The 25,217-nt window shown below is 49.6% G+C and overlaps 1 protein-coding gene across 1 annotated transcript in view; it reads left to right on the top strand.

Moving 5' to 3' along the window:
• The first annotated feature begins 3,202 nt into the window (after window positions 1-3,202).
• The window catches only part of GPR107 (G protein-coupled receptor 107), a 34,013-nt gene continuing 11,998 nt past the window's right edge, over window positions 3,203-25,217 (top strand). Inside the window, exons 1-12 of the mRNA XM_063145005.1 lie at window positions 3,203-3,358; window positions 12,749-12,868; window positions 14,549-14,599; window positions 15,605-15,690; window positions 17,147-17,244; window positions 18,384-18,424; window positions 20,005-20,067; window positions 21,534-21,641; window positions 21,943-22,076; window positions 23,296-23,371; window positions 24,376-24,449; window positions 24,879-24,996. Coding sequence (XP_063001075.1) covers window positions 3,221-3,358; window positions 12,749-12,868; window positions 14,549-14,599; window positions 15,605-15,690; window positions 17,147-17,244; window positions 18,384-18,424; window positions 20,005-20,067; window positions 21,534-21,641; window positions 21,943-22,076; window positions 23,296-23,371; window positions 24,376-24,449; window positions 24,879-24,996 — 1,107 coding nt within the window. The 5' untranslated portion in view covers window positions 3,203-3,220. The remainder of the gene's footprint in view (window positions 3,359-12,748; window positions 12,869-14,548; window positions 14,600-15,604; window positions 15,691-17,146; window positions 17,245-18,383; window positions 18,425-20,004; window positions 20,068-21,533; window positions 21,642-21,942; window positions 22,077-23,295; window positions 23,372-24,375; window positions 24,450-24,878; window positions 24,997-25,217) is intronic.

Below are 25,217 nucleotides of genomic sequence, written 5' to 3'. Positions count from 1 at the left end.
ATCCAACCCCTTTTTAAACCCATCCCAATTGGTGGCCATCACTACATCTTGTGGTCGTGAGTGCCATAATTTAACTCTGCGCTGTGTGAAGAAGTCCTTCCTTTTCTCTGTCCTGAATCTCCCACCAATCAGTTCATGGGATATGACCCCTGTGGGTTCTAGTATTGTGGGAGAAGGAGAAAAATGTCCCCCTATCCACCTTCTCCACCCCAGGCATAGTTTTGTACGTCTCTATCATGTCTCCCCTTAGCCGGCTTTCCCCCCAAGCTAAGCAATCCCAGTTCATGGCTCCTGCAGCTCTCCCTTCTAATGGTTCTTCATATTAAAACTGGAGTTAGTGATGTCGTCCTCTGTAAAGTAGCACACACCACCACCCTGATATATCTCCAGACTATCAGACCTGTGTTGGCGTCTCCCAGCACAGAGATAAAAAGAACGGTCACCTGCGAACGCCTGCATAGCAAACGGCTTGGAAAGGCAAAGCTACAGCGGAAGTTTGAAATGTTGGCCAATAAAAGGCACTGGATTGAATTTATTGACAATTTCTACCAGAGCTTGTTGATTCTTGATGCAGGCTCATCAACAGAAAGATTGCCAAGTTCTTAACGGGTCTTGCGTCTTTGCCTTTACGGTCAGCAGCAGCCTGACAAACGGAGATTTGCGGAAGGCTGATTTGTTTTTCCTGGCATCAGTGGTGTAGCGGACTCAAGGCACACTGGAACACAGCAGCGTGATTTTTTTTTATTAGCAGGGACGTGGAATCCTCTGCCACCCACTTGACGAATTCTTGGTTCTTGGAAGCTTTTTGGGGCTGTGCCTTCCGGAACAAAACGAAACAGGCTCCTTGAGTCAAGGTGTCATGGGGCAAGCAATTAAATCCAAAATGCACAATGCTTCGGCTATTGGGCGGTATAAAAATGCTAATGCTAATAATAATAATAATAATGATGATGATGATGATGATGATGATGATGATGATGTCAGGGATGCAAGTATGTCCAGACTATGTCCTGTAACAAGGTGGACAGATAGAACGGGTTAATTTGCAATGGTGAAATGCATGACAGTTGTCACTTGTCCAATTGCTCCCACTGCAGCCAGGAGGATTTAAACGTTGTCATGATGTCTGAAATAGGGATGTCCATCACCAGGAAAATTGGCCCTTTATGGGCCTGACAGAGTCCCGCAGTGTCCCCCTCCCAACTCAGCTTGCATTTTCGAGCCAAAACGGGGGTTTGTTCCCGAAACCTGGGGAAATTTCAGTTGGTTTTGGAGGGCAGAAAAAGCACTTTCCACAAATAATGCAACTTTCAGCTGTAATTTGCGAAGATTTTTGGTTGTTTAGCTCAGCAGGAGCGGCCGGCCAGCCAGGAACGAGCTGGCTTCCACACATTCACAACTAACCGTGGTTTAAACAAACCATGGGAGTTGTGACGTGTGTGACCTGGTAGAAAACAGTCTCCTACGGTCCTCTGTTCGTCAATTAATTTTAAAAAATAAATTCATATCGCCAATTGATTGGCTGATTAAAGGGCACAGCTTTAATAATTAAACAACAACACTGAAACAATGATTTGCAATTAAATGAATATTGATCCATCTGCCTTTTGGGCGACCGGAAGCCGCTTGGTTGAATTCATGTGACATCTAGTGGAGGCTATGGGGAACGAGATGTTTTGGAGGATCAAAAGATGGTCTGCCGCTTTTTTCTTCTTCCCTAGTGGTCCTGGGGTGTGTGTGTGTGTGGGGGGGGACTGAAACCTGAAACGGTCACATCACCTGGCAGGGCAGGCTTTGGAAGTCTGCAAACCCTCTTCCTCCTCCTGTCATTTTAAGGGTGCAAACCTATGCACGTTGACAGAAAAAGGGTGCAATCCTATGCACGTTCAGATAGAAAAAGGGTACAATCCTATGCACGTTCAGACAGAAAAAGGGTGCAATCCTATGCACGTTCAGACAGAAAAAGGGTGCAATCCTATGCACGTTCAGACAGAAAAAGGGTGCAATCCTATGCATGTTCAGACAGAAAAAGGGTGCAATCCTATGCATGTTCAGATAGAAAAAAGGTACAATCCTATGCATGTTTAGACAGGGGAAAAAGCTGCAATCCGAGGCATATTTAGAAAGAAAAAGGCGTGCAATCCTATGCATGCTGACACAGAAAAAAAGTAGTAATAATAATAATAATAATAATAATAATAATAATATAAATATATTGCCTTATTACAAAGTGCTGTACATAAAATAAAGTGAACCAGCAGTTTGCAATACAATAAATACAACAATCCATTCGACTCCACTAAATGCAAGTTTACAGCAGAAACATCACAAAAAATATTCAACCATATACTACAACAATATTTAACAATATACTAAACAGCAATATCACAACAGTATTCAAAAATATATACTAAATAAATGCAAGTTTGCAGCAGAACAGAACAGCCAAGAGAAAGCCACTTGGTCGGGATAGCGGCTGGCCTCCCCAACTGCGGCTATAGCGCTTCGATGCCGCCATAAAGCAGCCGTGTGGCTGCCGCCGCTTATATTGCGCTTTCATACCGCTTTCATAGTGCAATATCCACCAATAAATGGATTTGAGAGTACAACCTAGAGGTCTTTTTATTTATTACATTTTTATACCGCCCAGTAGCCGAAGCTCTCTGGGCGGTTCACAAAATTTAAAACCACAATAAAACATTAAAATCACAATAAAACAACCAACAGGTTAAAAGCACAAATACAAAATACAGTATAAAAAGCACAACCAGGATAAAACCACGCAGCAAAATTGATATAAGATTAAAATACAGAGTTTAAAACAGTAAAATTTAAATTTAAGTTAAAATTAAGTGTTAAAACACTGAGAGAATTTCCTAGGCGACCACTCCCCATCCCGCGGCCAGGTGACAAAATCTGATTATTATTATTTTTGGACGAAGACCCGTAAAAAGCCACAAAAGTCTTGATAACACCTAATATGGTTCTGACAGCAAAGCGAACCCGGAAGCTGCCTCTCCCAGCACCGCCATGCTCTCCTCTGTATAATTCATGGCTCTATGCGCCTCGCCGGAAGTCCGCGTGCGCCGCTCTAGGCGGCCCCTGTTCCTCCTCGCGCCCGTCCGGCCCCCGTCCTAGCGCGCCGCGCCTGCTTCCGCCGCGTTGCCCTCTGACCCCGGAAGCGGCCGGGGCGGAGGGCGGTGTTGATGCAGGAGTGAACATGGCGTCGTGTGGCAGCAGCAGCCGCGGCGGAGGCTCCGGCGCCTTCCTCCGGCCCAAGGCCGCGGTCGCCGCCCTGCTGGCGGCTCTGCTCTCGGCGGCCCCCGCGCAGGCCCGCGTCCACCACCTCACCCTCAAGGTAGGCCGGGAGGGGAGGCGGAGGCGGAGCGGGGGCGCGGACCCCGGCCAAGGCTGATGGGAGCTGTAGTCCAGCACGCGGAGGGGGGGAAGGCTGCTGTAGGGCAACGGCAGCTTCCCTCCTCTTTCTGGTGTTCTCCAGAAAGGTTGGACTAGGACTCCCATCAGCCCCAGGCAGCATGGAGCGTGGCCAAGGGTGATGGGAGTTGTAGTGCAACATGCGGAGGCTGCTGCCAGAGGGGTGGAAGGCTGCTGTAGGGCAATGGCAGCCTCCCCACCCACCACCCACCCTTCCTGGTGCTGTCCTGATGTGTTGGACTAGGACTCCCATCAGCCCCAGGCAGCATGACCAGTGGTCAAAGGTGATGGGAGCTGTAATCCAACACATGGAGGCCACTGCCAGAGTTGTAGAAGTCTGCTATAGGGCAATGGCAGCTTCCCTCCTCTTCCTGGTGCTCTCTGGAAAGGTTGGACTAGGACTCCCATCAGCTCCAGGCAACATGGCCAGTGGTCAAGGGTGATGGGAGCTGTAATCCAACACATCGGGTGGGGGTGGGTGGGTTGGGGGAAGGCTCCTCTAAGGCCAGGATGGCCTTTTGGCTCTCCATCTTGGTGAGGGATGGGGTGATGGGCGTTGTAGTCCACACATCAAGTGGCATTTTGGGGGCAATGGCAGCCCTTCACCCAATCTGGTGTTCTTCAGGTACATTGGACTGTGACTCAGACCAACAGCTTATGGCCATAGGGGATGGGGTTTGTTGTGCAGTGTATCGGGGCAGGGGGCAGTCTGGGAGAAAGTTGCTGTAAGGCCAGGGCAGCCTTTCCCCAAACTTGGTGCCCTCCAGCTATGTTTTACCATGATTCCTATCAACCACAGCCAGCATGGCCTGTGGTCAGGGGTGATGGGGATTGTAGTCCAATACTTGGGGTGGGGTGGGGGGCGCAAGTTGGCAGAAGGCTGCAGCGGGGTCACGTATAGGGTAATTTACCATCACCTTTGGCTGAATCCTGCCTGAGGTCCCAATCTGGCTTAGTGACTGGCAACAAGAGCATTAAGATTAAATAGGATGTTGTTTTGGGTGGTTCAGCCCTGCCCTTTTTTGCCCTCGGCCCCTGCCCACCCTTGAGAACGTCTCTGAAATGGCTTGTGGCCCTTCGGGTTGAAAGCATCGCCAGCCGTGACCTAGGGACTTTTATAACCGTGCAGCTGATGTTTCTGTTTTATTCCTGTCGCTTGGAGTATCTTTCCTTCAGCTTTCGATTCAGAAGGGACAGTGGAAATGCTTGCTCATTGCTAGCTCCGTGCTGAGCTGAGCCAATGCCCCTTTTTAGCATGTCGCTTCCTCTTTTCTAAGGCTGCCTAAATACCGTTTGAGCTCCTAGAAGTGGGAAACCGCAGCCGGACACACACGCTTCCTCTCTTAGGGCGCAATCCTACGCGTGTGTAGATAGCAGAAAGGTCTTGCAACTCCCAGCATTCGCCACCCAGCATAACTGGCTTGGTAGTTGTAGGACTTTTTGTAGTTCAAACCTGCAAACCGCCAACCTTCGTCTCACGGAAAAAACGTTGTCGCTGTTGAGAACCGTACGCCATTTGTTCAAATGTATTTTGGGAGGAAGTAGAGAGTGGCCTGAACTGTAGGGTGTCGTTGTTTACAGTAATCTGGAAGGGTCCGTGGCTCAGTGGGCAGGCAGAAGGTTCCCAAGTTCGATACCTGGTGGCATCTCCAGGTAGAGCTGGAAAAAATCCTGCCTGAAATGCTGGAGAGACAATGGACCAAGGCCCAGACTCAGTATAAGGCAGCTTCCAATGTTCCTAAACAGGTTTATCAACTGTATTTCTCCTCCGCCCTAGTGTTTGGGTCCTTGCTACTGCTAACTTTCCCAGAAACGTATTACGTTATGTTGGCAGTATAGGAGCAGCTTTGCTTTGTGCCTGCTGGAGTGACAGGGGAAACTCTGGGCTGCATAGGAGAGAGTCTACAGCGTGATTCCTTCCTTCCTTCCGAGATGGCATCAAGTGTAGGCCTGGTTGGGCATTTACCAAGGGCCCACACCCCAGCAAGGGCCCTCCGACGAGCTCCACAGAGTTGCTCCTCCCATTCTCCGTTGCAGCCTGCTTGTTCACCAGCTTCTTGCTCTGACCCAGATAACCATGGCAGTGGAAAAACAAATCTTATATAGGTGGTACAAGACAGCACAAAGAATGTACAGGCTATATAGAAGCAATAGGTTCAGGGGCTGGAAATGTCGTTGTCTAGACGCTGGTTTAGCTCATGTCTTCTGGAACTGTCCTGAAGCTCAAAATGATCTCTATAAGCAATAACAGGCGCGAATGTACAATTTGAGGCATTAACTATATTATTGAATTAGCTTCTGGAGATGTCGGACAATTCTATTAAAGCATCGATTATACATTTATTAGCGGCAGCCGGAATTGTTCTCGCTAGATATTGGGAAAGCGGCTGCTGTTAAAGAACGGCTATTGAAGGGTTTAGACATTGTTCATAAGGACAGAAATGACTCTTGCAGCAAGTTTGTAAATAAATGGATAGGGCCAAAGCTTTTCCTCGCTTCTGCGGATGGAACTGTTGGCTTCTACGCTTTCAAAGGGAGGGGTAGCTCTTCCATCTTCGTCTCTCTCTGCGTTCACACGATTCCCTTGCAGTGAGCTCTCTGAACGGCCACCTTCGGCCTTGAACATGAGCTCCTTCTTTTCCCCTCCTCTTGCATTTTGTTGGTCCAACAAAGATATTCATGGTTTTACGGATTTTGTGTGTGGTCAGAATGGTTACCTTTTCTTTTTGTGTCATCTTAAGACTGTTATACATTTCAGACTGAGCATCTATTACGTCCTCTACAAACAACGCTTCCTTCTTATTTCTACCCTGGCTTTTCTTTTCTCTTTCTCTAACACTGACCTTGCAGAATGCAGATCCTGGAACCAACCCTCTAAGTTATATTTGTTTTTTTTCCTAGTGGGCAAACACAGCTGCTTGTGCCGTTTGTCCACATGAGAACATAAGTAGAGCTGTGCTGGATCAGACCAAGGGTCCATCTAGTCCAGCATTCTGTTTGCAGAGTGGCCAGCCAACTCCCCCAGTGGGAAAGCCACAAGCAGGCACCTCCTCGCCCATGTTCCCCAGCAACTGGTGCATATAGGCTTAATGCCTCAGGTACTAGAGGTAGCACGGAGCCATCAGGGCTAGTAGCCATTGATAGCCGTTCACAAAGCCATCCAAATTGGTGGCCATCACCACATCTTGTGGTTGTGAATTCCATCATTTAACCTTCCGAAATGACCATTTTGTTTAAGGGTAAAAAACAAACTTACACAACCTGAAAGCTGTGCTAAGTACCAGCTACTTTCCAAGAGGTTTGGGTTTAAATACGCGCGCAGAACCAGAAGTTTGACGTGCTATCCTTTTAGCTGTTGAGCTGTCGCTCTGTGGCAGAAGAGCCCTTGCTTTTCATGCAGAAGGTTCCCAGCTTCGAACCCCGGCGGCATCTCCAGGTAGGGCAGGAAAATCTCCTGCCTGAAACTCTGGAGAGCGGCTGCAGCCGGTCAGTGTAGACACGGATGAGCTAAATGGACCAAAGGGATTGACTCTGTGTTTCCAGTTTCATGTGCAATTTGAGGTTTTTATTGGGTTCGCTCAAGCTGCAAGTAGAGACGTGTCATGAAGCAAGAACACGGAGCAACAGAGAAATAAAAGCCTGTGCCCTGATGCTTGAAAACGAATGATTTGACTTTTTCTTCCTGCCTCCTCTTGGCTGTTTCCTTCTTCCAGTCTGACCCATTTCCCCCACTGCCCTGTAGCTCTGTCACGTTAGACGTTTGCAAGAGGGTGTGCCTCCGAAACAGGATATGTGAATTGGGTATAAATACCGTATTGGAAATTCCTACGTCGATTCTAGTTTGTTTTCCTTGCTTAAAAATAGGGGCGGCCTTCCAAAGCCCAATGCCCTCCAGGCGTTTTGGACTACCAGTCCCATCAGCCCCAGCCACCATAGCCAGTAGTCAGGGTATGAGGAAGTTGCAGCCCAAAACACCTGGTTGTGGGGAGTATAATAATAATAATAATTTATTTCTTGCCCGCCTCTCCAATTTGATCGAGGCAGGGAACGACAATAAACGATAAAATACATAATACTCAATTAAAACATAATATACATTGTTAAAAACATCCTAAAAACATCTTAAAATTCCACTAGATAGGCCTGCCAGAAAAGATCATTCTTGATAGCTTTCTTGAATGCTAGTAGACTGTTAAGCTGATGAGTCTCCTCCGGCAGGCCGTTCCACACTTTGGGAGCAGCAGAAGAGAAGGTCCTCTGGGTAACTGTTGTTAATCTAGTTTTTGCTAGCTGAAGTAGATTCTTCCCAGAGGACCTGAGTGTGCGAGTCGGATTGTACGGGAGAAGGCGATCCCGCAGGTAGCCTGGACCCAAACCAGGTAGGGCTTCAAAGGTGATAACCAAAACTTTATACGTTGCTTGGAAACTAATTGGCAGCCAGTGAAGAGATTTTAAAATCTCGGTGGGGGTGGGGAGAAGAAATTGCATGGGTTTTCTAACCGTGACCAGGTTCGTTTTTTAACCGTGACCGGGTTTGGCCACCGTGACCTTTTCCCCTCGTGCCGCTCGCACAACTGGCCTTTGCCTAGACACGACATAGAGAACATCTTTGTTCCGGTGGGGTGGCAGTAAGTGCAGCAAAGAAAGCTTTCTTCTCTGCACGCATTGCGTCTGCGAATTCGTGGCCAGCAGAACTGTTCAGGGTGGTGAGGGGTCTAACGCAGACACCTTCCCCCCTGAACCCGACTTTAGAGCTCACGACAGTTCGCTGTGATGCCTTTAACGATCATTTCACAGATAAAATCTCTTGGATAAGAGCCGACTTAGACGCAATCATTGTAGCAGAAGTTGACAATGGAGTGTCCAGCAACTTTGTGAGTAGGATTACCCTGGATCCGTTCAGTTGGTGAGTACCGAGGACGTGGACAAGCTGCTTGGACGAGTGAAGAGGACGACTTGTCCTCTCGATCCCTGTCCTACTTGGCTGGTCACCCAGGGAGGAGATGCAGTTAGATTGCAATTGCAACATATTATCAATGCATCTCTCAGGAGAGAGTTTTCCATCATGCTTAAAAGAGGCGATAGTATGGCCGCTTCTGAAAAAGCCCTCCCTGAATCCCCTGGATTTTAATAACCATAGACCCAAAAATCTACCATTTGGGGGCAAAGTGACTGAGAGGGCGGCTGCCTCCCAACTCCAAGCAGTTTTGGGTGACACAGATTTTCTAGACCCATTTCAAACTGGCTTCTGAGTAGGATACAGAGTTGAGACAGTTATGGTCGCCTTAGTGGATGATCTAGGCCTGAGTATTGACAGGGGGAGTGTGTCCCTGCTGGTACTTTTGGACCTCTCAGCGGCTTTGGATACCATCGACCATGGTATCCTATGGATCGCCTGAGGGGACTGGGAATCGGGGGCACTGTGCTTCAGTGGTTCCGGTCCTACCTCTTGGGCAGGTTTCAGATGGTGATGCTTGGGGATAGCTGCTCCTCAAAGAAGGGGCTGCTGTGTGGTGTACCACAAGGTACCATCCTTTTCCCAATGCTATTTAATATTTACATGAAACTGCTGGGAGAGATCATCCGGAGGCATGGGGCGGGGTGCTATCAGTACGCTGATGACGCCCAAATATATTTCTCTATGCCTTCGACAACAGCGTCAGCTAAGGATAGTGTGACTCCTTTGAATGAATGCTTGGAGGCGGTAATGGGCTGGATGAGGAAAAACAAACCGAAGCTGAATCCAGACAAGATGGAGGTGCTCGCTGTCAAGAGGCCCCAACCTGGGTTTGGAGGTGTGTCAACCGGTTCTGGATGGGGTGACACTCCCTCTGAAAGACTGTGTTCGCAGCTTCGGGGTGCTTCTGGATCCGCCGCTCCAAATGACAGGCCAAATAGATGCGACAGCCAGGAGTGCCTGCTATCAGCTTCAGCTGATATGCCAGCTGCGCCCTTTCCTAGAGTTAGAAGACCTAAAGACGGTCGTGCACACGCTGGTAACTTCGAGGCTCGACTTCTGCAATGCACTCTACATAGGGCTACCTTTGTGCCTAGTCTGGAAACTTCAACTAGTTCAAAATACGGCAGCACGGTTGGTCACCGGTACACCTAGGGGTCACCACATTACACCAGTCTTAAAATCTCTTCACTGGCTGCCAATTAGTTTCCAAGCAAAGTCTAAAGTGTGGGTTATCACCTTTAAAGCCCTACATAGTTTGGGTCCAGGCCACCTGCGGGATCGCCTTCCCCGTACAATCCGCCCTGCACACTCAGGTCCTCTGGGAAGAATCTACTTCAGCTAGCAAAAACTAGATTGACAACTGTTACCCAGAAGACCTTCTCTTCTGCTGCTCTCAGACTGGAATGGCCTGCCAGAGGAGATTCGTCAACTTAACAGTCTTTTAGCATTTAAGAAAGCTATCAAGACTGATCTCTTCTGGCAGGGCTATCCAGTGGAACTTTAGGATGCTTTTAGGATGTTTTTAACAATGTATATTATGTTTTAATTGAGTATTATGTATTTTATCGTCTATTGTTGTTCCCTGCCTGGATCAGAATGGAGAGGCGGGTAAGAAATGAATTTATTATTATTATTATTATTAATTAGGTTATCATGTCGTCTGAACCTGGCGAGGTGCACGGTGTGTGTGTGGGCTTCTAAATCATCCCACAACCCCTAGAAGAAGCCATGGTTTGTGGGATGCTGTGTACTGCGCTGGGTTCCTGCATTGAGCAGGGGGTTGGACTCGATGGCCTTGTAGGCCCCTTCCAACACTGCTGTTCTACGATTCTATGACACGATAACCCAAGCCGTGTTTTGGGTACTTACGTGAATGGTAGCTGCACAAGGTGCATGCACAAGGTGGGGAAAATAAGCCCCCCCCCCGCATCTCGAAACATAGCCATGGAGTCTGCAGAAGATATAGATGAAGTTATTTGCAGGTTTTTTGTTGTATTGTTTTGCTTTCGCTGTTTGTCATGGTTTGTCTGCCTTGAGTGTCTATAAATAAAGGTAGGCTGTAAATATTTTCAGTCGAAGTGCGTAACATTTCCAGGATCTATTTTAAACCTGGTAGGCTCACTCAAGATTTGACAGTGTTTATGTAGGGAACCGTTGAAATCTGCTCTGGTCGGGGGACTTCAGGCCCCGGTTGCCAAACCCAGCCCTTCTGGGGTCCCAATCCACCAGGTTTCTCCTTTCCCACACCACCAAGGCTTTGGGGTTTCCCAGCTTCTGTGCGCACTTTTTCACCCCATTCAGACGGTTGAAATGCCTCAGACGGCTGAGTCGCTGGCACTAAGATCTTTAAGCTACAATTGGGTGATGTTTGCATTTTTGGAATGCGGCCCCCAAGAGCTTCTCCGAGACAGGACTCGGCCCTCAGGCTACGGAGGCGTCCCCCCCCTGCTTTACTGCATAGAAGGCAACAGGAAGGAACTCACTGCAAGGATCAACGCCAAAGTTCCAGTCCGTCCCGTGTTCTGTTCCCGCAGTGCTTCCGGGGAGCCCACAGCTGGGCTGTTGACCCCAAACAGCTGGCATTCTTTAGCAGGAGCGACCCTTAGTTGAGCGTTGAGCGCCACAAAGCAAACTCACGCCTCTCTTTCAGCAGTTCCTTGCACCGTTTTGGGCTTTGTGACGAACCGCATTCATCGCGAGGTCCAGTTATGTGGTTCTTCGACACGTTTTGGATCTGCCAGCCTTGGTGGCTGCAGGCTGGGCTTTGTCCAAGGCTCACCCCGTAGGCAAAGCCCTGAACTTGTTTACCCATGGGAGGCAGGATACGGGCAGCCATCAGCAAAACAGCCCCGGGGTGCCTCAACTCAGCTCCTTGGCCCGTGCTCCTCTTCTGTATCCTAAAGATCTAGACGTGCCAAGAGAAATGAGCTGGAATTCTCTGAATCAGCAATTGGTGGGAAGCCGTGTGTGACTGATGGCCTTTTGTCCTGATTAACCAGATGGTTTCCCTTCAGGAGTCTCTTGCAGGCCTAGCTCACTCCTGGCAGTTTTCCTTTCATCCTTCAAATGCACTTCTAGGTCCACGCTCAATGGGGCGTACGTGGGGGGCGGTCGGAGGAAACAACTGGGTCCTGAAGGTTGTGATACAGCCTGGGGATGACTTGCAAATGGCTGCGGCGTGAACGGCTTACTTAGTAATGGACTGATAAGCCATGGACCGGTGCTTAGAGGAGACACACACGTGTGCAGGCCCACCCCACCCCGGCTCCTCCCATTTTAGGCAAATCATGGCCCCCTTGCCTTGCCTTCCAAAAACAGTTACTTAGATGCGTTTGTTGATGGTGGTCATTATTATTATTATCATCATCATCATCATCATCTTCATCAATCCCGCCTTTTGCCCAATGCTGGACCTCAAGGCGGCATTACAGAATTGAAAACGTATACATTAAAAATCTATAGAGATATGCCAAAGTTAAAATTGTATTAAACATATTCCAAAATTAAAACATTTAAACATTTTAAATGACAATTACATCACGCCAGTCCTTTTCCAGCTTCATTGGCTGCCAGTCCAGGTCCGGGCCCGATTCAAAGTGCTGGTATTGACATTTAAAGCCCTAAACGGCTTGGGGCCAGGCTATCTGAAGGAACGCCTCCTCCCATATGTGCCTGCCCGGACTAAGGTCATCCTCAGGGGTCCTTCTCCGTGAGCCCCTGCCAAAGGAAGTGAGGCAGGTGGCTACCAGGAGGGGCAGGGCCTTCTCTGCTGTGGCACCCCGGCTGTGGAATGAGCTCCCTAAGGAGGTTCGCTTGGCACCTACATTATATGCTTTTAGACGCCAGGTGAAGACCTTTTTATTCTCCCAGCATTTTAACAGTCTATAAATAAATTTTAACTTGGTGTTTTAAATTTGTAATTTTGCATTGCTGCTGTTTTTATCTGGTTGAGCTTTTATATTGTATTTTATATTATGTTTTTATACTGTTGTTTTATACTTTGAATGTTTTTAATTTTTGTAAACCGCCCAGAGAGCTTCGGCTATTGGGCGTTATAGAAATGCAATAAATAAATAAATAAAAGTCCTTGGCACAGACGGAGGTCCAGATCATTCGCCAAAGGCTTTTAAAACCCAACTTGTTCCCTTCCCCCCTCTGCTCACAATTCCGACAGTTTGAAAGCCACCCCGGGATTTAGTTGAAGGCGTGGGACGTGAATCCATACCATAAATAGCTGGCCTTGATCCAGACTGGTGAGGCACACAGCAACACCCATTAGAGTGGCTCACGCATTTTCAGTTTTCCACTGCGTCTGCTTAATTGTCTGTACTTTGCTTTTTTTTTCTCTTCCAGGACGACGTGCGGCAGAAAGTTCATCTCAACACATTTGGCTTCTTCAAGGATGGATACCTGATGGTCAACGTCACTAACCTGTCCATTAACCCTCCAGGGGTTGCTGATAAAAACGTTGTGGTAAGCCTCTTCTGTACTTACCCCAAGGAAAGAGATCCCATTCCCTTCTCTGGAGGTGTAGGGAGGGGCCGTGTTTCTGGATTCTACGCCGCTTGGCCCCTGGAGGTGGTTCATCCTTTAAACAAAAGCTGTCATCTTAACTGATGACTGGTTAGGCCTCATCGTGAGTACGGGGCCCCACACTTTAAGAAGGAGGCAGTCAAGCTGGAGGGGGTTCAGAGGAGGGCAACCAGGATGATCAGAGGTCTGGAAGCAAAGCCCTATGAAGAGAGACTGAAAGAACTGGGCATGTTTAGCCTGGAGAAGAGAAGATGGAGGGGAGACATGAGAGCGCTCTTCAAATACTTGAAAGGTTGTCCCACAGAGGAGGGCCAGGATCTCTCCTCGATCCTCCCAGAGTGCAGGACACGGAATAATGGGCTCAAGTTAAAGGAAGCCAGATTCCAGCTGTTAGAGCAGTACGACAATGGAACCAGTGACCTAGGGAGGTGGTGGGCTCTCCCACCCTAGAGGCATTCAAGAGGCAGCTGGACAGCCATCCATCAGGGATGCTTTAGACCAGAGCTTTCCAAACTTTTCATGTTGGTGACACACTTTTTAGACATGCATCATTTCGCGACACAGTAATTCAGTTTTACTAGCAAACCGGAGGTTAAACTAACCCCTTATAAAAGAGACGGACACATACATAAATTGTAATAATGAAATGTATGGGGACACAACATATCTCATGAAAACCTTTCATTTATATTTTTAAAAATATACGATTTGCAAGATAATAACATACATTTCCAAGACTTTTCACATTGAACCAATTTTGTCGAGCTGCGATCGAGCGGCGGCGGAGACGGTGTTCTATCAAAAAACTGGACCCATGGAATTTCTCGAATGCGTCATTCCAGGTACAGCTGCGTCACCGGAAGTGACGCGGAATCAGCTGTTTCGACTCGATTATGCATACTGCGCATGCGCAGTGCCTGTAGGATCCCTCGACCGCGGTGTGCATACACGGATACGACAGAAGGGGCATATACTAGTGCACCATACTGATCGGCACCTTTGCTGCGTAAAAATGCATGCAAGTTGGTCTTGCTTATTTCACAGAGACTCAGAGGTTTCTCATTACCTTCGCGTGACACACCTACACACTGCAGCTGACACGCTAACGTGTTGCGACATACAGTTTGGAAAGCTCTGCTTTAGATCTTCAAGAGGCAGCTGGACAGCCCTCTGTCAGGGATGCTTTAAGGTGGATTCCTGCACTGAGCAGGGGGTTGGACTTGATGGCCTTAGAAGCTTGAGGTTGTTGACTGCAACTCTTATCAGCCCTCGCCAGCAGAGCCGATGGTGTGGGATCATGGGAGTAAGCCTATGTACACCTGTTGCTGGGTAACATGGGTCAGAGGATGCTGTTGAGCCCGTGTCCTGCCTGTGGCTTCCTGGTCCACAACTAGTTGGTTGCTGTGTAAACAGGATGCTGAACTCGGTGGATTCTTGGTCTGATTCAGCAGGGCTGCTCTTACGTTCTTAGGAGCAGCTAAACAAACCACGGAGCCAGGTGGGAACATTTGGGCAGCCTACGCTTACGGCCCTCTGTTTTATTAAAGGTATTTTAAACCAGTTGGTGGCCTCACATTGTAATAGTTCGTTACATGGAAAACGTTTGCTTTTGCTTTTTAGATGGGGTTCAGTTTAGACCGAACGCAGAATGATGGATTCTCCACTTACCTGGTAAGATCGACGGGGACTGGGTGTTCCTCTTGCTTAGCTGAAACCAATTAGAAGGGTGGATTCTCGCTTTGTCTGAAGGCAGCGTGTTTTCCACAGGGTGGGTGATTGTGTTGTCTGAACCCAGTACGTTTCCTCCCTGCCCCCCCCTCCCCGCCCTCAGGTTACTCATGAACCATGCAGCACGCCTTGTTAACTCCACCCTGAACAACTCAACAAGATGTCATGGGTTCTCAAGGGGGGTTGAGAAGCCATCCTGTGGAAAATGCATTGCATTCACCTGACGCAATAACCCATGGTGGGTAAGCGTGTTGTGTGAACCCAGCCAGAGTGTATCTTGAGCCCAAAGTTAACCCAGACACATCCTGATTCGGCAGCATGTAGCAGCACCTTCCAGATTGATAACTGTTTCTCTGACGAGCGACCCACCTGCTGCATTAAAACCCGAAAGGGCATTGAAATTCTCTGTTGTTGTAGAGCACCGTGGGGCAGAAGTTCTGCTAGTTAACAGCCTTCCTCAACCTGGGGCGCTCCAGATGTGTTGGACTGCATCTCCCAGAATGCCCCAGCCAGCTGGCTGGGGCATTCTGGGAGTTGTAGTCCAACACATCTGGAGCACCCCAGGTTGAGGAAGGCTGTGCTAGTAGATCTCCGGATGGTTTGATGCAGATCGGCAAAGATGTGACTCCCAGTTATTTAACAATGGCAACAGCAAAAAGACATGCCCCAAAGCTGCTCCCCCCCCCACCCCCAACAGTTGTGCTGCTGAAATAAAGAAAGCCGGGGGTGGATTTTTGTGGGAAGGGACTGTGAACTCAGGAGTTGTTTTGCATAAGGCACAGGCTTGATCGACATCGGGGTTCTAATAAAAACACACCCACCCAAAGTAGCTCCCGAAAACCTGCAGTCTGCCCACCCTTGTTATAGGGGATAGAAGCGGGATTGTGCAAAACACACGCACACACGCACACACAGAGACCGTTTGCTTTTTCGCCCCTTCTCCGCCAGGATGAAGACCGGGATTACTGCATTTTGAACAGAACGCCAGACCGTGACGACTCCATCCATCTGCTCCTGAACTTCACAAAGAAGTTGTAAGAGATCCGCGTTGCGTGTCTCCCAAGCTCTCCTCCGCTCTCCCCTGGCCCCCGGGTCTGGGCTCCCCGTGCGGTAGAAAGCACTAGCAGGACACGGAGGTGGCAACGTGCATTTCATCATCAGCCGTTTTAGACGTTGGGGCAAAAAAAACCCTAATTTCACACCCACAGTGATGGGGTTCTGACCTGGCAGGGATTGAATCTTGGGGTTCTCTTAGGGAGCTCACTGCGAACGGCAGCCCAGTGCTGGGAAAGAGGTGAATTTCGCGCTAGGGATTATTCGGCAAGGGATTGAAAATAAAACTGCCATACGTGGGCCGGGAAGGCGGTACCGGGTGTGTGTGTTCGAAGTGGTTTCTCCCATCTGTAGTGTGAACTGGGACGGCCCATTCTGATCACCGCTTCCTGTTGAGGGCCAGAGAATTGAACGTTGTGTCGCAGCGATCAGCAACTAGCCGCTCTTGAGCTGTGTCAGGCCTACAGGGACAATTTAAAAGACAATGGGTTTTTTTAAAAAAAATGTCTTAACGAATAAAATAAAAATCAGGAGGGGAAGAGAGCCTGCTGGACTCCAAGAGGGGTGTCCATGGGCCCGGAGGGGTGTCCGTGAGCACCACATTGGAGACCACCAGGCAGAGAGGAGAGCCGGCTAAATTATATCCATGACCTCGCATTGTTTGTCTGCGTTGAATGCCCTTGTAACCTGTTCTTCAGTCCCAAAGGGCTCTCGGAACAGCTAACAATGAAAGCAATGAATCCAAACAGTTGCCAGGTAAAACCGCCTCGAGGCAGATGTTGAAGGCCCCATCTGCCAAAATCCGGCAGGATCAAAACGTGTAACAGCAAAACCGCACGTGGTTCTGGTTAGCGGCCAGATGATCTTGTTGGGCGCCTTTTGATGGATGGGTGGGGTATAAATTCAATAAGTAAATGAAACAATGACTGACTGAAAGATCTGGGCAAATAGGCCTCCCGCAGAGGCCCAAGCCCTGGCAGAAGGGATCGCCCGCCCCACGTTTCCACCGCAGGGTTGTTTTCTCTCCACCTCACCTGCCCCATAAGGTGCTGTGAGCATAAAAGTGTGTGGGGGGTGATAGCTCGTACTGTGCTGGTCTCGGAGGACGGGCCGGATAAAACCATAATATTTGCTGGGCCTCCTCGGGAAAGTTGCCCTGCCACCTTCTGTTTCCTTTCAAGGCTGGTTTAAAGCGGACTCCGGAGATCTTGCAGGCCGAATTAGGCTGCGTTTCCTTCCTGCTCGCGTCTTGAGTGCACTGGTCAATCGCTTCCCCGGCCTCGTGCCCTCCTTCCTAGTCCATTCAAAAAGCGGTTTCCCTTCCCCGCAACAATAACGCCGTAGAGCCGGAAAGAGAATCCCCCGATTCCTATTTCCGGGCCCTTCCGTTTGCTTTTTGCGCTGTCGAAACACGCCCCTCCTCCCTTGTCTCCGCAGCGTGAAAGTCAAGCCCGAAATCAACCCTTCGCAATTGCCCAAAATAATCTTCAATGAGCCTCCGGGGAGCGCGCATTTGGCAAGCATCCAGATTTCCGGTAAGCCTCCCCCAGGCAAAAGAAGTTTGTCCCGAACTTTATAGCTTGAATTAATTGCCTTCTACGGAAGCCGGTGTTTTATGGGATTAAGACACATGGAAAAAAAAGGAAAGGGACCTCTCGTGCTTTCGCTGACGTTTTCTTGGCAGGCCTTATAACGGGGTGGTTTGCCGTTGCCTTCCCCGGCCATTGTTACCTTTCCCCCAGCTCACTGGGTACTCATTTTACCGACCTCGGGAGGATGGAAGGCTGAGTCGACCCGAGCCAGCCGCCTGAAACCAGCTTCCGCTGGGATCGAACTCAGGCCGTGGGGAGAGTTTCAGTTGCAGAAACTGCTGCTTTACTGCTCTGCGCCACACGAGGCTCTAAGCCACATGGGGATTACTTATTTATGGAGGTCACTGCCCCAAGATGGCCACCGCAAGGGAATTTGAGAATTTGTCCATTTACGCCGGTTAGCCCTGATAGCTGAACAGGGGTCCGATTCGGTTTCCCTTTGAAGACCATTTAACGGGACACGACTCGTGCTTTCGGACCCTGTTTCTATCTGTCCAATCCTGGAAACATGGGGGTTGCTCACTCGAAGGTTTTGGGGTTTGAGGGGGCGCTCAGTTACCCTGGAATAACCACCTCTGGTCTGTCGATAGTTTTCAGGGGACGCAACGCAGAGGCTAGAATGGGATTGAAAAGTTTCCCCCAGCATAAAAAGAGAGAATGTATACGCGTCCTTCCGGTTTTGATCAGCCTGGACGTCAAATCCCATCAGTGCTAGCTAGCTTGGCTAAATGCTGGAGTTGTAGTCCGAAACATCTGGAGGGGAATCGTGGGAGTGGAGGAAGAGAAGAGGAGAAGAGGGGTGGAAGGTTAAGCCATAAGTTCTACCGGAGTCACAAAGACACAGGCTTGCCTTCTTGTGAGCAGCCGCGCAGGAGAGTGCCCCGAACGGTGATGCAGGCATCACTCTGGGTGTTTACTCTGGGTAGAACTGATTGTTCTCCTGAAGGGTATTGATGCTGGATGGGAACTTCTCCATGCCTTCCTGTGGCAATTGGGACGCGCAAGAGTGTTGAGCAAGGGCTTGGATCTCCCGCCTCGTTTGAACGTCTCTGACTTCACTTTTGCGTGTTTTGTACATCTAGATCCCAAGCAGCCAGCCAAGCAAAACGGGACCGAAAACCAGGTAAGACCAGACGGACAGTTTTCCGAAGCTGTTGGAGGCAAGGGAGGGAGGAAGGGCGCCGCCCATTCTTGAGCAGGGGTGCATTTCCCGTCCGTTAGGGGGTGCCCCCCAGTAAGTACATGCCGGCTGTGTCCACATTCCAAGCCCTCGGAAGACCTTGTCGTCTCAACCAGAAGTACAAAGTTTTGGTTATCACCTTTAAAGCCCTACCTGGTTTGGGTCCAGGCTACCTGCGGGATCGCCTTCTCCCGTAATCCGCTCCGCATACTCAGGTCCTCTGGGAAGAATTTTCTCCAGCCACCAAAAACAAGGCTGACAACTATTACCCAGAGGACCTTTTCTTCTGCCACTCCCAGTTTGTGGAATGGCTTGCCGGGAGAGATTCTTCAACTTAACAGTCTTCCAGTATTTAAGAAAGCCATGAAGACTGATCTCTTCCGGCAGGCCTACCCAGCGGAATTTTAAGATGCCTTTTTTAATGGTGTGCTGCTTTTAATGATGCACCGGTTTTAAAGGTTTGAATTAGTTTTATGTATTTTATGGTGTTTTTATTTGTGTTGTGCCCCGCCTTGATCCAGAGGGAGAGGCGGGTAACAAATAAATAATTTTATTATTATTATTATTATTATTATTATTTTGATCTCCTCGCAGCCGTGCCACGGGAGGAGAGGGCAGGGAGCGCATGCGCGCACCAGTCCTAGACTTGGTTTGGATCATTCTCCTCGCGATGAAGCCGGGTGGGCGACGTGTGGGCCGCCTCTGGCCTCCCGTGGCTGCTTTTGCCGGCTGTTCTGCTGCGTTCCCTTGCTGCCACCTCCGCATTTTCAGCGGTGGCGAACGCCGCAGCCGTTTTGCGGGACAACAAGGCGTGCGGGCGGCCCCGAGCCCCCATTTCCAAGCAGAAGCGCCAGCCTGCTTGGAGACAAAGCACACCTTTGCTCCTTATGACTTTTCCCACCGCTGGGAAGCCAAAGTTGCCAGCGGCTGGGGAACATCGCAGCGGCAAATTCGGGGGCTTGCTTCCCCCTCCGTGGTTTCGGGGTGGGTGGGGGGGAGGCAATGTGGTCCCCATCCTCCAAAAGCTGACTTAGTGTTACACCTGGAGACAAGCGTTGACTCTTATCTAAGTATCCTCTCTTTATTTTTATATTTCATTAGTTTTTATGTTTTGTTAATTATTATGTTTATATGCCACCTTTTTTCCTCTTGCGAGGAGCCCAAAGCAGTGTTCGTGGTCCTCCTTTCCATTTTATCCTCACAACCACCCTGTGAGGTAGGCTAGGCCAAGAGTCAGTGACTGTTCCAAAGTCAACCCAGTGAGCTTCGTGGCTGCGTGGAGACTAGAACCCGGATCTCCTGAGTCCCCCAGTCCCACACTGGGTGACTTTGGGCCAGTCACTGACACTGGGCCTCACCGACTTCACAGAGAACAGTCGGGCCTACGGTTTGAAAATGCTCTTTCACTTTTTCACCTGTGCAGTTGAAATGTTTCCTCTGCTGTGTTGAATGGCTGGTTTAGTTGCATAATGCGTTTCATTTAACCACGCCGCATTGTGAAACCGCTTTGCCTTCTATTCAAGGTTCAGGGGCCGGCGGAGAGGAGGTACCCCATCCAAGACAAAGACAACGGCTTTTCATTCCAGGTGGGTCTCTTCTCGGTAGTCCGTCTCTGAAACATAAGCGGAGGGGAGGGTCTGCTTGGCCGGAAGGTACTGAAAGGACAGGCTTTTTCCATGCAAACCTAACCGATCACTCAAATCCTCTTCGGGGGCCCTTCTCCACGCGCCCCTGCCTTCGGAGACGGATTGCATCAACGGCAACCGGGATAGGAGACTGGTAATCACAGCACCCCCATTGTCGAATGGCTCTGTCTTTTCCGTAGCATGTGCCTCTGTTTTTATCGCAGTGATCCTGCGATAAAATGGTTAGGCTGCTAACACTTTTGCCTCCAGTGGTTAGCGAGCGTCTTTAAATCGTGCTTATGTAGCCACCACGGTTAGGAAGAGTCCCCACGACTCGCGAAGCCATAACGTTTAGAATCAAAATGCTTCGCCTCCCTGGCTTAATGGGCGTCGTCTGAACCGATTCGTTTCTTTTATTTACATATTTACCATGTTTATAAATCACTCCCCATCCAAAGATTTCGAAGTGACAAACAAGAAATAGAATAAAAACACTGTATTAAAAATTGCACTTTTAAAAGAACAAAACTCTGATAAAACCGCGGCCGGTGGTTCGGGGAAAGCTTCGTGAAACAGCAACGTTTTCAGGAAGTGCTGGATGCAATACAACGTTGACTCTTGCCTGAACTCCAGAGGTGGGGAGTTCCACTGGAACTACGAGGTAGTTTTGCCATGTGTGCAAGGAGATTTTATTATATTTTACAATTGTTTTGAAATGTTGGCTGTCATGAGTGATGCGGAAGCACCCGAAGCGTGGCAGGACAAATTTCCCCCCAACAAATAAATCGCCTAATCCAGACACGGAAGAAGGAGAAGGCGAGGGAAGACGGGCAAGAAGGCGCGAGGGGGACCGGAGCAGGCTCAGGGAACGCCAGGGCCTTCCTCCATTTGGAAGCAGGGCCCCTCCACCAGCCTTGCTGAAAACGTATTTGTCTTCCTTTTCCCTCCCCTTCGCCTTTTCCTCGTGTGTTGTTGTCATTTTTAGGTTGCAAGTCCGCAGGCAGGGGACTGTCCTTGACTGATTGATTGATTGATCAAGCACAATCAGTTAATCAGTAAAAGACAGTAGCTGCCTGTAGGCTTACGATCTAGAAACGACAACACACGAGGAAAAGGCGATGAGGAGGGAAAAGGGGGGAAATAAGATTTTCAGCATGCTTTTAACTACTTCTGAGTAAAAAATAAATGAACAGGAGCTGTCAGAGAGCTTCTTCCCCCTCCGTACCACAATCTCTCCATTAGAATGGTGTCGATCCGATTTTCCAGCTCTACCCGGGCACACCTGGTGTGTTTTAATTCGCAGTTACGCTTTCTTAAAAGCAGGGGCGCATTTTAGGCCTGGGGTGCAGGTGGAGGACGGGCGCCTTCCGTCGGAGCAGCTCCTGAGAGCTTGCGGGAGTCACGGACGCCTCCTTTTTCTCTTTCAGTTCCACTTCAACATCAGCTCCAAGAACCAGGAAGGCCTCTACAGCCTCTATTTCTACAAATGTGTTCCGGACGGCGTGGAGAACGAGAAAGTTTTCTTCTCCTTTGAAGTGAGTTGGTTTGTCCCCCAAAACTCCCCGGAAAGTTTTTGGTGGACGGGGTGTCGGAAGGGAAAAGAGGGTTGCCTTAGGGGTTGAACAGGGGTTGCCCTGATTGCAGTAGCTGCAAATTCAACGGTTTAAGAAATGCTTAGTGCTTCTCACTTACCCAAGGACCTTTGTGCGAGAGTAAGTGCTTCCGCTAGTGTAGGGGTACACCCCAGAGGGCCGGATTAAGACCCCGGGATGGGTGGGTTTTGTCCCCTGTGCCTGACCACCCCGCTTTTCATGTTAATGCTTCCCCCGCTTTCAGATCGTGATAAAGGAGGAGAACCCCAACAGCTACCTCTCGGCGGGAGAAATCCCTCTGCCCAAGCTGTACATATCCATGTCTCTCTTCTTTTTGATCTCTGGGGTGGTCTGGATCCACACGCTTCGGAAACGCAGGTAAACTTTGCAAAGCAGCTGCAATCTTGCCCCCTCCCCCCCCCCCCCAAAATGATGACTAGGACTTTTTGGCTGGGCTCATGGAATACGCCAAGCCCACGTTCACTGGGCCTGTTCACACAACACGCTAACCCACCCTCAGTGGTTGAGGGTGGGTTGTTCTGAACTGCGGGTTGCTTGTCGGACCGTGGGTTAGCGTGCTGTCCGAACAAAGCATGTTTCCCGTAGGGGCGTTCTCATGTCTGAAGGCAGCCAGAGCGTCTTGCTTACCACGTGGCGTGTCTTGGGGACCGCCCTGAACAACCCAGCGACAAGCCATGGGTTCTCAAGGGGGCTTGTTCTAGAAAAGAAGCTGCATTGCATGCTGACCCAGCCACCCTGGCTGCATTCAGGCAACAGAAAACGCACAGATCAAAACAACCCACCCTCAACCATTGAGGGTAGGTTAGTGTGTTGTGTGAACAGCCCCAGTGAGTGCGGATTTGTTTGTTCCCCTAAGGCAGCCTTTCTCAACCTGGGGCGCTCCAGATGTGTTGGACTACAACTCCCAGAATGCCCCAGCCAGCTGGCTGGGGCATTCTGGGAGATGCAGTCCAACACATCTGGAGCGCCCCAGGTTGAGGAAGGCTGCCCTAAGAGTTTTGTCTGCTGTTTGGCCCCCTTGTAATCCAAACGCCTTTGTGGTGCTTTTGTACTGGTTCGCAGAACAGCTGGGTTTGTGTGTGTGTGTGTGTGTGTGTTTTAACCATTCTTACCTGCTGCCTGTGCAGCCTGACAAAACAACCTGTGAACAACCCCCCCTTCTGAGTTCACATGAAACAACAACCCATGGTTTCAACAACCCAGTGTCCATAACCCAACAGCAAACAATGGGTCCTCTTTCTGGGTAGTCCATGGTGAACAAACCATGGTTTGCTAGCTTGGCTGAGTTCACGCGTCGCAACAACCCATACCATAGGTTGGCGTTACGTGCAAACTGGGCTAGTTTGTCTGTTTTATTTGATAGCTGTTAAACCATTTCCTAGACCCTGTGAATAAGGACGTTGCCTGGAAATAAAGGGGAAACAAAGCCCACAGACGTTGGCTTCTTTTCCAAAACATGTGTAGGCCGGCTGCCTTTGGATTTTATAGACGCACCCATAAAAATGCTCCCCAACCTCAGTAGCTCGTCTGACGCTTGAGCCTGTGTTGCTCCTTCATTGCCACCTCTCCGTTACAGGGCTGATGTGTTCAAAATCCACTGGCTGATGGCCGCGCTTCCTTTTACCAAGTCCCTGTCTTTAGTCTTCCATGCGGTAAGTTGCTCTGTGGTTCCTCTGGCTGCTCTCTGTGCCACAGGGGAGTCAGCGGTGGGCAGGGACAGGAGACAGGCGGGAGAGGAGATGCAGACAGGCCTTCTCAAAGTTTTACGCAGCGTGTTTCTTTGTCCCGGTAACTGTGCTGAGAACGTCCACACTGCTGAAACTGAAAAGATGACTGCACTGGTCGGGTGTCTGTCTAGGGCGGGTTTCCCCACCCTTTTGGGGTCATTGGGCACTTTTGAATTTTCAGAGGGTGTCGTGGGTGCTCTCACGAAATGGCTGCCATGGGGCGGGGGGGTGTTTGGTTATGCACAGTAGTTTCCCCTCCCCCCCTGAGTCATTTATACTAATCTGCCCAGCTGTTTGGGTGGTGGTGGGAACATTTGGAATTTTGAGAGTGCGTCGTGGGTGCTCTCACAAAATGGCTGCCACGGGGTAGGGGGGTTCGGTTATGCCCGGTAGTTCCCCCCCCCCGAGTCATTTATACTAATCTGCCCAGCTGTTTGGGGGCGGTGGGAACATTTGGAATTTTGAGAGCACGTCGTGGGTGCTCTCACAAAATGGCTGCCATGGCCAGTCACGTCATCCTTGTTTCCGAAAAGGAAAACTGCGCTGAGGACGCCCGCACTGCTGCAAGGGAAAAGATTACTTTGCCCCAATAAAAGTGGCGCCGGAGGGCGGCGCTTGGCTCTGCAGCAGGCCAGCTTCACCCGGTCGCTTTTAAAAAAATTAAGTAGATAAACTGAAGAAATGAAATAAATACCAGGCTGGGCAGGAAGGCCGGCAGGTGCAAAGAGAGGGTGCCCAGAGGCGGATTGGAATGTGCTTGACTGGATTGCTTTTCTTGCATTTTCCTTTCGGCGCATCAGTTTGGTCGCATCCTGTACCATCCGTAAGGATGACAGGCAGGTTGAAATCAACAGATCCTGCGTGGAAAGGGCAGGAGTTAGGCTGAAAATGTTTGGTGCAGAGCTGAGTTGTGCGTCCTCCTCTTGCAGATCGACTACCACTACATCTCGACTCAGGGTTTCCCCATTGAAGGCTGGGCGGTCGTCTACTACATCACTCACCTGTAAGTGTTCGGACCGTGTCGTTCTCCGTGCGTTCCTCCCCCTCCGCTGAGGTCAGCTAGGCAGGCTCTGCTTTGGCTCCCATCCTTCCAGAGGTCAAGCAGGTCCCAGGGTTATTTTATTTTTAATATAAACTGTGATGGGAGCAAACCTTTTTTTACGGGTGCAGGATGGGAATGTAGAAAAATCTGGTTCTAAATTTCTTCGAAATCTGCATTCGAAATCTGGCATTTTAAACGTGACTTGGATAACATTTTCCTTTGATTGATCAGTCATGGTGCCAAGGGATCATGGGCACTGTAGTCCCAACACATCTGAGGGCAGTAGGTTGGGCAAAGACTGTTCTTGAGTGTTCAAGGAAATTTCCCTTCTTTGCCAATGCGAACTCCAGTTGATTGTCGGTGTGTGTGCGTGTGTGTTTCCTTTTCCAGGTTGAAAGGGGCTTTGCTGTTCATCACCATCGCTCTCATCGGCACAGGCTGGGCGTTCATTAAGCACATCCTCTCCGATAAGGACAAGAAGATTTTCATGATTGTCATCCCACTGCAGGTAAGGATGGATCGAATGTGCAAAATCGATTCCGTCAGAAGCGGATTTCCCCCCGTTTCTGTATTCGCGCAAACGTGAATTTGCGCAAATGCCCCAAATCATAGAATCATAGAATAGCAGAGTTGGAAGGGGCCTACAAGGCCATGGAGTCCAACCCCCTGCTCAATGCAGGAATCCACCCTAAAGCATCCCTGACAGATGGTTGTCCAGCTGCCTCTTGA

Source organism: Elgaria multicarinata, chromosome 19 (genome assembly GCF_023053635.1).
Source record: "Elgaria multicarinata webbii isolate HBS135686 ecotype San Diego chromosome 19, rElgMul1.1.pri, whole genome shotgun sequence".
Taxonomy (NCBI): domain Eukaryota; kingdom Metazoa; phylum Chordata; class Lepidosauria; order Squamata; family Anguidae; genus Elgaria; species Elgaria multicarinata.
Note: the sequence above shows the minus strand (reverse complement) of the source record. Positions and strands in the feature narration are given on the sequence as shown.